This window comes from Thunnus thynnus, chromosome 9 (genome assembly GCF_963924715.1).
Source record: "Thunnus thynnus chromosome 9, fThuThy2.1, whole genome shotgun sequence".
Classification (NCBI taxonomy): domain Eukaryota; kingdom Metazoa; phylum Chordata; class Actinopteri; order Scombriformes; family Scombridae; genus Thunnus; species Thunnus thynnus.
The window spans coordinates 27,602,994-27,615,578 of record NC_089525.1 but is presented as its reverse complement, the minus strand read 5'-3'; the positions used below and the strand labels follow the sequence as shown (position 1 = coordinate 27,615,578).

Here is a 12,585-nt window from a genome sequence, read left to right as displayed (position 1 = left end):
CACATAAGGTGTTTGTTGATTTAAAATTTCCCAGTTTTAATTTATAGCACCAAGTGTGTTCCTTGTTAAGCTTACTTCACAGCAGAGGCAGACCGGTTCATTCCTTCACACGTATTAAAGCTGTTTCCCTGTGTTTTGGTCCTCCTCATTATGTCCTCATGCTTGCTTAAAGATTATTAGCGGCGGTCATTTTATCACTGCAATTATTGCGTGCTGCAATGCAAGAATAACTAGATGAATTGTAAATGTGTTGTGAATCACTTTCCCAGTTTGCCCTGAACCAGCCCACTAAACATGCAGAGTTTTCCCTCTCTTGTTTGAACTACTTCTAAAATGAGCCTTGCTCTTTGATTGCATCATGGAGTGCAGCTTTCATCAGATGCCTCATAGATTGCATAGCCAGACAAGGTACTGGGGCGAATGTTTAAGCCATGGCAATTGGGGGTATAATTAGATAGTGTTACTGAATATTTGGTGTAGAAAACAATAATTGGCCTGCACCGATGAAGGATTGTTTTACACTCATACAGCGGTACACAAATCTGCACGAAAAAAAACTCTCCCTGAAACAATGAAATATGATTCCCAAGCGCACATTAAAAATATTAACTTTATCAAAGCACTATACTGTTGTGGCAATACAAGACATTAATAACTTTTAATTCCAAAGACGCTATAAAATATTATGACATGTTTGAGACTACAGATTCTCACTGCTCACATTTAGTGCTCTTCAGATCTTTGCAAGAACAAGATGAGGCAGCGAGAAATAATGCAGTCTGTTTGGATAAGCTGCTTATGTCGTCTTCCAACATGCTTATTGTTACTGATACATGTAGATTACAATTAGACACAACAGACGATCTGGTGAAGTTTGAGGCTCCTTTTTCATTTGTGACACAAGGTGGAAAATTATTCAGCAATCACATGCTCTGGCTGTTAAGTTTGTCGACTACCATTTTACCAGGAAACAAATATCTGATTCTCTAGTTGGCTTGTAGAAAAGTACAATTGCTCATATGTTAGGGGGATGACTCTGGCTCAGCAGCCCATTTACCATTTGCAATAAATTTTGGGATTTACTAGTTACTGCAGCCATTAAAAAGTCATGAATGATTATTTTCATGATCGATTAATCGTAACCTGATTATATTTCAATTAATCAAACATTTGTTCTGTTTGTAAAATGTAAAAATGCTGTGGAAAAATGCCAATCACATCTTCCCAAAGCCAAAGTTGACATCTTCCTCAAATCGCTTGTTTTATTCCGACCAACACTGCAAAACCCAATGTAATCAATTCACAATGAAATAAAAGCTCAAAATCCTTACATCTGAGAAGCTGCAACAGCTAACACTTCAGAGAAACAAACAATCAACAAGCCATGGGGAAAACACTGTTACAGTGTAAAAGTCTATCTAGTCTATATTAGCTGCCCTGCAACATCTGAATATCAAACACCTTATACCGACTAAAGCTACTTTCCTTCCTCATGATAACTTCAACCTAGAGCTGGTTATTTTTGTTAATTAATTAATATGTTAAGATATTTTTTTTTCAATCACTCATTTAGTCAATTAAATGTTGGGAAAAATGTGGTTTTGTTTGGCCAACAGTCCAAATCCCAAAGATATTGTGTTTACAATAATTTTAAATAGAGAAAAGCAGCAAATCCTCACATTTGATACAGTAGAACCAGGGTATTTTGGGGCATTTTTACTTGATATATGACCTAAATGATTAATCAGTTATTAAATGATGATGACTAAACAAATGATCGAGTAAATGTTCCAAAACGCCTACCAAAGAGACTAAAGCAACAGTGAGGGGGATTCTTCATGGTTTATAGCAAAAAAGAAGGTTATAAGAGGTTAGAAATGCAGGCTCGTGACTCCAAGGTTGCTGGTTTGAATCCCACAATCACTGAGAAAATGAAGTAGGGAAAGTATAAGTTCTCCTCACTTTCATCAGCCATCCTTCAAGTGTCTTAACCCCAAATCTCTACGAGCATTGGGAGATTCAGTCTGGGCCGGATTATCCATATATCGCATCAGGTGAATGCCCGGGGGCACCAGCCAATTTGCTGTGCTGGGAGGCACCAACGTGAAAAAAATGAGAAAACGTAAATAGTTTTCATGGTCAGAAACGGCAGATACAACATTTATAGAGAATTTGATTTAGCTTTTATTTAAAATCATTCTAATTAATAAGAATATGAATAATAAGAATGAAAGAAAGCAGTTGAAAAGTAGCCACTGCTGTGCGTCTTTCAGCATCACAGAGGTATGGAGAGCAGCGAGAGAGAGTGAGATGCTGTTTATTTCAACAGTAACAGTAGTCCACTTATTGCTGATAGAAACTATGTTCAAAGACCATTTTACTAATCCACCCTCCTGTGTGAATAAAGTACACCTTTGTTTTCCTGAGTGCTACAGTTCATACATTAGTTAACTATTTCATTTTCTGTTTTACAAAGACCGAGAAGGAAAATCAGGTCCTTTATAAATGTTTTATCTGCCGTCTTCTGACCAGGAGAACCAAATATGCCTTTTCGTTTGTGGATTTTAAAATGAAAATCAAATCAATATTCTGTTTTCATTCCTTTAATTTCCATTTCTGAAATCAAAAGAAAAACAAAATGACCATACTTTCTAATAGCCTACGCATTGCAATACATTGTCTCAATGTGCTATTCCTTATACCTTCACATCACCTCACCTGGCTCTCTGTGATCATTCATCTGTTGAAATGGCATGGCATGTAGTCCTCATACAGGCCCTTTTAAGATTGAAATAATGATATTTAGCATGACGAGTTGCATTGGGATGTGTGTTGCATTCAGATTGGAGCATCAATGTAAGGACTAGTATGGCATTCGTAGGCTCACGTCTATCTACGGTGTCAGTTTTTTTGGTTGCGTCTTACATTTTTCTGTAGCATGTGTGTTGAGCCTGTACTTCAGTAATAAATTCTTATGAATCTATGGTCTTTATACTCTTTTTTATGTATAAAGTGGGAGGAGGGGGGGAACTTCAAGTGTGGTCACCCTAGGGCACCACACTGTGTTAATCCCGGTCTGGATTCAATACATACTAAAAATTGTATTTTGGATTAAGACATCTAGTAAAATGATATGTTATATTATGTTACTGCAGAAAAAGAGGTGGAACTCAGTTGCCAAAAAAAGGATAAGAGGATAGAAAAGAAAGAGATAGAGGCCTCATAGAGGAAACAAATGCTTTCATCCTCCCAACAATTAACACACAGGCTTTTCCAATATGATCTATTTCCTCTGAGAAGCCATGATGAACACCAGCTGGAGACGAGTTACAAAAACACCTAAACACAGGTCCATGCAATAAAAAAAAAAAAAAAACAGATTAGGTAAATTGGCTTTTCTAATTTTTCCTCTGCTGAACGTTATGAAATTAGAGCACCTCAGAATGGAGTGAAATGATTGTTTCCTTGTAATTATCGTATAAGCTACTGTATCTCAAAATGACTCAAAATATATAATTCAATTTCAAAAGGGATTGGAGTTCTTACACTTATACTTCCATATATTGCACAAGGAGTCCCTTTGTGGAATAATAAATACATTACGACTGTTTTAATAGAATATTAAGTAAACATTTTAACGACTATAACCTCAAATATACCCATATGTGTTTTGCTGTAGACAAAGACAAATATAAAACATTGCCCTTCTCATTTTGCTAAGTATGTTTGATCTTTAAAGATACAAATATTCTCTCTTCGGTTTCCAAATGTCATGACATATGTTGTGTGATACTGTAGAGCTAAACTTAACTCTCTAATAATAACCACAAATCTTTGCACACTAGTCCGCTTTAACCTTCAGATTCACACTGTGGAAAACTTTTTACAAAAAAATTTGTCCTTCACATATAGAAATGAAGAAACAGAGAGAAAGAAAGAGAGAGAAATGTTTTGTTTTGTTGTAACTCTTCCAACATGTCGGCCTTTTTAACCACTGGTAACCACTTTCCACCTCCTACAGCCTCACATCTCCACTGGTCAGTGCTGTTCTGACCTGCCGGCGATAACTACATATATCTGCGCTTTTCACAGGGCTGCAAGCTAAGATTATTTCTGAGTAAGGCCACTGGCAGTCACATTTACATTTTATATGTTAGGCAGATGCTCTTGTGCAGTGTGACTAAACAATGAGTGCAACAGCAGAGCAGGCTTAAATGTGTGGACTGCAAACAGTAAAATAAAAAATAAAAAATAATAAAAAAAACAACAAAGAATACAAGAGTCCAAAGCCTCCTGATAACAGACAGTAGTATAGAAAATCCCTGTGCCACCAGAGTGATTCTGTATAATAGAAAAGGTGAAGAAATAAGCTCCAGGGAGAAAAGGTAGAGAGTTCTGTTGTATTGATGTTTCTTTTTCCCTTAAAAAAAATATATAGACATATTAAAATACTGTAGGTGTCTAACGCTCTAAGATACATGCTGAGCAACACATTGTTGTATTTACATTTACATATATTATTCCTCTGTGTGCATTTTATCACCAACCATGTTCACATTCTATAGACAAGGTTTGAAAAAAAGTGGATAATTTTTATAGTATATTTGGTGCACTTTTTTCATATATGCAGTCATATAATTTATAAAAGGAATTTCATTTATACATTGACAGTATACATTTTCATTTTCTCCTTTTTTAAATTTTCTCTTAGAAAAAAAGTGGCAGCAACAACAAAGAAAACATGCATAACTTAAAATAGAATACATTTCAAAACAGTTTATACAGTATTTCACATAAGCTATAAAAATGGTTTTGTTTGTTTTCCCTTGTTTTTCTCACATTTGAAATGAAGCCAGTTGCTAAGATACGCTAATGTTAGCATGTAGCATGAGAGCTCATTATCTGCAGTGAACTCTTAGATGAGTTTTGTGTCTATGCTGCCATCACATATTGAGTAAGGTAACCAATAGGATCACCCCTCAAAAAAAAAAAAAAAAAATCTTTTAAGTTGAAGTCCTTCCTACCTACCATATAGCTAACTGGAATAACTAACTGGAATACTGTCTGATAATGGGTATTGCAGTGTGATTCACTGGACTGTTTCCTATATACACTGCTGCCAATGAGAAGCACAGACAAACATCACTTTCAGAAGGTGTCATTTTTAGTTTTTCTTTTGAGTCAAATCTGTTGCTGGGTACATATGAGGGCGGTGGATTTTTCCTGGATGATGTGGTTGTGTGTGTGTGTATGTGTGCATGTGTGTAACTAAGCGCACCTGAATGTGAATCGAGGAAGGCTTGCGACTGACGGTGAGTCATCATCGCCATGGTGTTAAGCCTCCCGTTCCCGGGGGAACAGGGTTACCGTCTCTACACCACTGGGGATTTTTATTTTTACATTTGAAAAGCAAACCAGGACCCAGCTCACAACAATCCTTCACTCCCTCTCCCTCTTCTCTCTCTTCCTCCTTCATGACTGAGCTGAATTACACACACACATACACACACACTAACTCACACAAACACACACAAAGCAGACGCTACACGCATCTGCTCATTTCAGGGCAGCATGTCCTTATCTATGTCTGTGTGAAATTCAATATGTTTCAGATATCAAAACATGAACCTATGCAGATGAGATGAAGGGGACAATATCACAAACTCAATAACAGCCTCTGCTCTGTCATTTGCTGCTGAAGACACATACTGTAGCTGCAGTTTGCATGTTTCTAAGCTTGAGTTCAATGTGTACACTATCAAGTGAACCTGAATCCTGAAACTCAGGCCCCTGCAACCTTTTTAAAAAATGCTTTGTCTAATAAATGAGCAGGAGCCTTTGAGAATATAAGAAGTCATCCTACCTGGAAACTTAACTGGAATCAATAGTTAAACATTTTTTGGGTATCCCCTTCTATCTGCAAGTTAGAGGATTATGATTGACACCACTCTCATGTCTGTACGTTAAGTATTGAGCTAGCTAGATTAGCTTAGCATAAAGACTGGAAGCAGAGGGAAACATCTAGCCTGGCTCTGTTCAAAGTTCAAAAATATTCCTACTTACTACTAGCTTAGTTATTAAAACATTTGTGGTAGAGTTAGGCGGTGCAACTGTTTCTTGACGAATGATTTATATAGAGCTGCAACAATTAGTTGATTAATTGATTCGTTGCCAACTATTACATTAATGGGTAACTATTTTGATGATTAATTCATCTTTTGGAGTCAATCTTTAGAAGGAAATTTACAAATTCTTTGGTTCCAGCTTCTCAGTTGTGAATATTTTCTGGTTTCCATGACAGTAAACTGAATATCTTTGAGTTGTGGACTGTTGGTCGGGACAAAAGAAGACATTAAAAGGCATCACTATTGGGCTTTGAGAGACAGTGATCGCCATTTTCATCATTTTCTGACATTTTATAGAGCACACAAATAATAGATTAATCAAGAAAATAATTGATAGGTTAATTGATAATGAAAATAATTGTTAGTTTCAGCCCTAAATTTATATAACCGCACAAAATTTGTGTGCCACCTCTGGAAGTGACTGTAGTTTACTAAAAAATTGTTATAGTTAGTAACTCTCCCTAAAACTTCATATTGTCATTTATACATTGCTGTTTGGATACAGATTAAACAAACAGATACAACATGCTTTATAATGAGCTGTACAGGTGCTGGCATTTTTTAAACTTTGGATTAAGCCAGGCTGTATCTCACTGCTTCCAGTCTTAATGCTACCCTGAACTAAACGATTCCAGCTCCATACATAGCGCACAGATATGAGGGTGGCATCGATCTTGTTCTCTAACTCTTGGAAAGAAAATGAGAACTTTAGCAAATTCTTTGTTGTTGCAGTTGGGAACAAAACACCATATTTGCTGACTTTCTCCAAAATGACAAAAGTGAACTGATTATAACTGATAAATGTTTAAACATGTTTCTATGAAGTGGAAATCTTAGCTAGTATTACATGCAACTATTTTAAGCTTGGTGATTGGATCTTTCTTACCACAATACTCCTTGGGGGTCATAGGTAACTTACATTTTTATGTACACTGTTTTTTTTTCTTATGCAGTTGCTCATCTTTTCTACTGATGATTCAACTTGAGGCATTTCAGTGTTTCCCATGCATAGGCTCTATTTGGGCCAAGGTAGATAAAATCCCAAACATGCAATCGTCACTTCATAATGCACACAGACCAGCGAACCCTCAGCCCACATAAGCATCTCAATTCTTACCTCCTACGATTCTGAATCAATTTACAAATGTCAAAAATCGATTTTCTAAATAATAACGTGATGTTAACAGAATGAAAAAGGCAAAACTCAACTGCGAGGGCACTGCAGCACCCAGGCAGTCTACAGCGTGCACATGTTAGAGTTATCTTGTAGTTCATCTTCAAAAAAGGCAGCGGTAGCAAAAATATTTTGATTTAATGACCAAATAATTACCTTTGCGAGTACAAGGTTAAGTATATTGTAAACTTTCTATGTCATCACTCAGAGACTAACATTAGCGGAGCAGAGCACCAAACTCCAGCAGTAACAAACAAGACCGGCTGACCAACACACACTGCAGCATTAAACAAGTTGAACCAACTCTGAAGTGAAGAAAATAACTCGGTGTTCAGTCTGTTTCATCTTAAAAACCCTGCGCCCGCTCAGCGTGTTGGACAACAATGTCTTTCCCCGGAGCTAACGGAGCAGCAGAGAGGCTGCTCTCCACTGCCGGAGACATAACGTTAATAATAACACAATGGAGCACTCCGCCCAGGGGTGGATTTAGTGATTTGGGGGCCCCAGGCAAACTCTGTCTTGCTTTATTTTCACCGTTTCTCTAAACAGGAATGTTAGTATTGGCAGTGATAGAAGAAGTACTCAAAACTTTTTTTTCTGAAGTAAAACTATTTATACCAAACAGTAAAAGTCAGCATTCAAATTTTAATTGAAAAGTGAAGAGTGAAACAGAGGTATTATTAGCTCAATGTATTTACATGTACTTAATTTGTCTTCAAGGTGGAGCTTTTAATTCTTATATAATGCTGGATAGTTTAATGAATAATAATGCATCATATTTTATTAGTAGCAGTAAGTATTATTAGTATCAGTAACATTTAGATAAATGTCAGGTAAATGTAGTGGTACAATGTTTTCCTCTGAAGCAGAAGTATACAGTTGTGCATTTTTCAAGTGCTTTGGACTGTAGTTTTCATATCTAAACATCATAATAAATCTATAACTGGGGCCTCCAACTATAGCTTTTAGCTGGGGGCCCCAGGCAGTTGCCTACCTTGCTTAATGGTAAAAGTCTGCACCTGACTCCCCCTCATTTTGTTGACATGCTTTCACATTAATTAATTCATTAATTAATGCAGTTAACTTTTTATAATAAAAAGGTTGCTGACCATTTATCTTAATTACCAGTTATGTTTCATATTATATTTCAGTGGACTAAGTATACCAGTGAATGGTTTGGCACCCAGTAAGAGGATCAGGAGCCCCCTTTTCTATTCATTCAATTGAGAATTGGTTTTGAATTGAGAATCGGTTCTGATGGGAGATTCCCAAAGTTTCCCAGCTCTAAGTGTCAAGAAGATGAAGAGAGTCAAAGAGCATCATAGGTAGGATGCAAATTCTTATAACAATGAAAATGTCAGACAGTAGGCTGTTGGGAAACAAAATTAGATAATTTCAGACAGCAATAAATAGAGTTATTCATAAACCTTTGTTTGACTAGTTTATTGGGCTACTGAACCCGCCCGTCACACGCCGCACCGTCACATGCCGCACCACCCACCACCATTCTCAACCTGTGGGAAACACTGCATTTAATGCTTCAAGCCTTGAACTGTTCCAACTGCCATTCACATTTACTCATTTGGCAGACGCTTTTGTCCAAAGCGACATACAAATGAGGTGCAATCCAAGCCACAGTAGATCAAGGAGAAACCTTCGAGAATAAGTGCCCGAAGGCACATGAAACTGAGTGCCACTCAGTTGCCACTCAGCTAGAGGTTTTTTCAGATTGACACTCAGCTAAAGAATAATGTGTTTCAACTGAAATATTGTGCTCTTCTTAAATAGAGGAGTAAAAAAATGGCCGAATTGATTAAAAATCACAAATTTGAGAATTTAAAAAAATGAGATGATTGTATTATCTGTGGTCTGCTGAAATATTATAGGAGTCTTACTGTATCTCTTTGGTCCATCTTCGAGGCAGAAGGAGAGCGTGAGGGTGGCGTCCTCCTCAAAAAACTCTGTAGCAAAGGCGTCCCACCACAAACTGTCACTTTCCTGTTAGAAGACAAACGGGGGCATTATTACAGATAGACAGAAGTAGGTCTTTCTCTGGGTTAAAGAAGACAATGTACTATATGTGGTTTGTAAAAGAATCATTATCAGCATCAGCATCTCTTAAATACAGAATATACAGTGTAGGTAGGTAGGTAACAAGAATAAATATAATAATAACAATAAAATAAACAATATATTCTACAGGAATATAGTGTGTAAAAGTACTTCAGATACCTTCCTGTTCTCTAAAAGCAGCATATTGCAGATTCATTTTGGTATGAAACTCTTGATTTTCCTCTATTATTTAATAACCCAGTGAATTTCCTTTATCCAGGTTGTTGCTTTCATGCTATTGCTTTTTTTTTTTTTTACATAAATTCAATATTGATTCATTCTGATAAGACAAAGATATTGTGACCATGCATGCTTTTGTATGAGACAAGATAAAAAAAAGAACATTGTTTTTTGATAAATGAAGTCAGCAGTGCGAGGCAAGTATTCCCTTTATTTTAGATTGTTTTATTTGGTCTTTTTCTTCAATGGTCCAGTATGAATAGTAAAATGGTCAAATGCATTATATGCATAAACAAATTAAGACATAGCCAACAAAAAGACAACACGGGATAGAGAGAAAAGAGCAAAAATATAAAAGCTTAAAAAAAGAATGAAATATGAAAATCAGGTTTAAAGAGGATGCTGGCTGCTGGCTTATAGGCCTCCCATACAGGTTGGGGTAAAGCCAAAGCCTGGTAACAGCCTTTACGTTTCTTGAGCCAGGACTTTGGAGGAGCCCTGCCTGAGGCTCCTACAAGTCTGAAATACAAGTTGAGGTCCAGCAGCTTTAATATACTACTGCTCCTTCTACCTTCTACAACAGGTGAGGATCATTTTAGCTTGTACCTTCAAAAGAACCATTATCATTATTATCTATAGTAGTGTTTTTCTGTTTTTTATTATTATTTTTCAATAGTTATATGTATCAATATCAAATAATTTTACTTAAACTGTCACAGAGTTCACCGTTTAAAAGAATCAAACTCCATTTTTGACACTATGTATTTTTTTTAGCGTTTTTTTCTACAACAGCGACCCAAGTCTTGGTAGTGGCCGAGTCTGCCATCCCTGTGCTGGATTCAGATTGCTTACTACATAAGAGCTACTGGGTTTACTGTTAATTCAAACAGACCATGCTATTGGTGAAATACTGACTCCTTTATTAAAATAATAATTAATTAATATACAAGTTGCCCTTCTGTTGTATTTCTGACAAAGTAGCTCAAACAGTGTTCATTATAGTATTAAATCCCACTTGCTGTTACCACAGTAACCACAGGTGTTGCCAAATCAACCAGGACGGAACTCTTAAGGAGTACAACTTTAATATTATTATCGTGGTAGTGGCAGGACTTATAGTCGTAGTTATTAGTAGAAGTAGTAGCAGCAATAGTGATAGTAACAGTATCATTAGTAATAGCAGTACTGATAGTAGAAACAGTAGCTTGAGTAGTAATATCAACAACAGTTATAGTAACTGTTGTAGTATTAGTTGTATCAGTATCAGTGACAGTAACAGCACCATTAGTATAAGTAGTAACAGTAGAATAATAATACTAGTAGCAGTGGTTGTAGTAACAGTAGAGGCAGAACGGTTAGTATTATCTAAATACTAGTAATATTGGTGGTAGTAGAGGTAGTAGTAGAGGTTGTTGTTATAACACTGCTAGTAGTTGGCTGTTAGTATTCTTAAAGTAGCAGTAGTAATAGTAACAACAGTAGTAGCAATTGCAGTAGTAATAGCAGTTGCATTGAAAGAAGTAGTGGTGATAGTGGTAGAGGTAGAAGTACAGTGGTGGAGCAGCAATGGTTGTAAGACTAGGAGTAGTATTAGCAGCTGTACAACACAATAGTAACAATAGTTATTGTTATTGTATTATTGTTATTAACAGTCTATTAGTACTTTTAGTAGAACCTACAGTAACAGTAGTAACTGTATAGTAATAGCAATTGTAGTAATTGTAACTGCAGTAGTGGTAGTATAAGCAACAGAAGCACTAGTCATCTCATCACAGCAGAGACAGCGACTCAGTGAGGGAACACAATCATGTAAATCTCTTTGCCCTGAAATTATCCACTAACAGCCTTTCACCCTTTTCCCCCTCAACACTTCAACCTCAGATAATGTTGGCGGGATGACCCCCACTCCCCCTGCCCTCCCCCATTCATGCACCGACATTCAACCGATGCTAATTTCCTGTGACACATTATGACAGATCACCAGGTTTCATTCTGCGTCGGACTGAGAGATGGCAAGCACTTCCCAGATGTTGACAATTAGTGTTGTCACCATCGAGCAGTGTCAAGCCCAATAAGCTGCGACCAGGGCGCCCCGCAGGTCAATGTGTCTCAAACTCAATGGGCCTGATGCAAAGAGGAAGAGATGTGGTGTGGAGGACCTGAACCTGGACCTTCATCCTGCCGGTCAATCAATAGGTGATTATGAGTTAGAGTGGAAGTGCTGTAGCTGGCCACCAGTCAGCTGGACTGTGGATACAGACAGAAATGAGACTCCACTATGAATTACACAGAACAAGGGAGTTTTAGCATTAATGAGGCATCTTGGCAGATTAACATTTGTTGCTTTTGTAAGGGTTCATAAAAGGGCAAATGAATACTTATTTTCATCCATATTTACTTTCATTCAAATCTATGATTTTTATTTCGAAATTTTACTTTCAGGAATCTAATTTTGTGCTACAAAATGCTACCATTGTTGGTACATAACTGTAATTCTGTTCAAATTAATATTATCCCATGAATGATGCTTGCCAATCAATAACAGGATACATTCTTCATCCAAGTAGGGCTGCAACTAATGATTATTTTCATTATGAATCTATTTTTACCAATGATTTCATTATTGATTGTATCTTGAATATGTTTCTGATTAATTATTTTACCTATAAAATATCAGAAAATGGTAAAAAAAAAAATGCTTGTCACAATTTTCCAGAGGCCAAGGTGGAGTCCTCAAATTGCTTGATTGAGTCCAAACCTGAAATATACTTAACGTACAAATGTTTGGCATTTTGCGTAATAAGTTACCTTAACAATAATCAAATATAACTGATTATAATTTAAAATACAGAAGTACAAAGTTTTCTAAAATCTATAGCAGTGGTACAGCAGTCATGGCCTTTCAATGTTGAAATGCTGCCAATGATGCAAGTTTCATCAAAAAAGCGAACCAGCTGCATCAGAAACATCATGTCTGGCAAAAAAATGTCTGGT

The 12,585-nt window shown here is 36.6% G+C and overlaps 1 protein-coding gene across 5 annotated transcripts in view; it reads right to left on the bottom strand.

Annotated features, from left to right (window-relative positions):
• The window catches only part of ldb2a (LIM domain binding 2a), a 100,638-nt gene that overhangs the window by 62,971 nt on the left and 25,082 nt on the right, over nt 1–12,585 (bottom strand). For all 5 annotated transcript variants that reach the window (XM_067599919.1, XM_067599917.1, XM_067599918.1 and 2 more), the window contains one exon: nt 9,195–9,297. In XM_067599919.1, the coding sequence (XP_067456020.1) occupies nt 9,195–9,297 (103 nt within the window). The remainder of the gene's footprint in view (nt 1–9,194; nt 9,298–12,585) is intronic.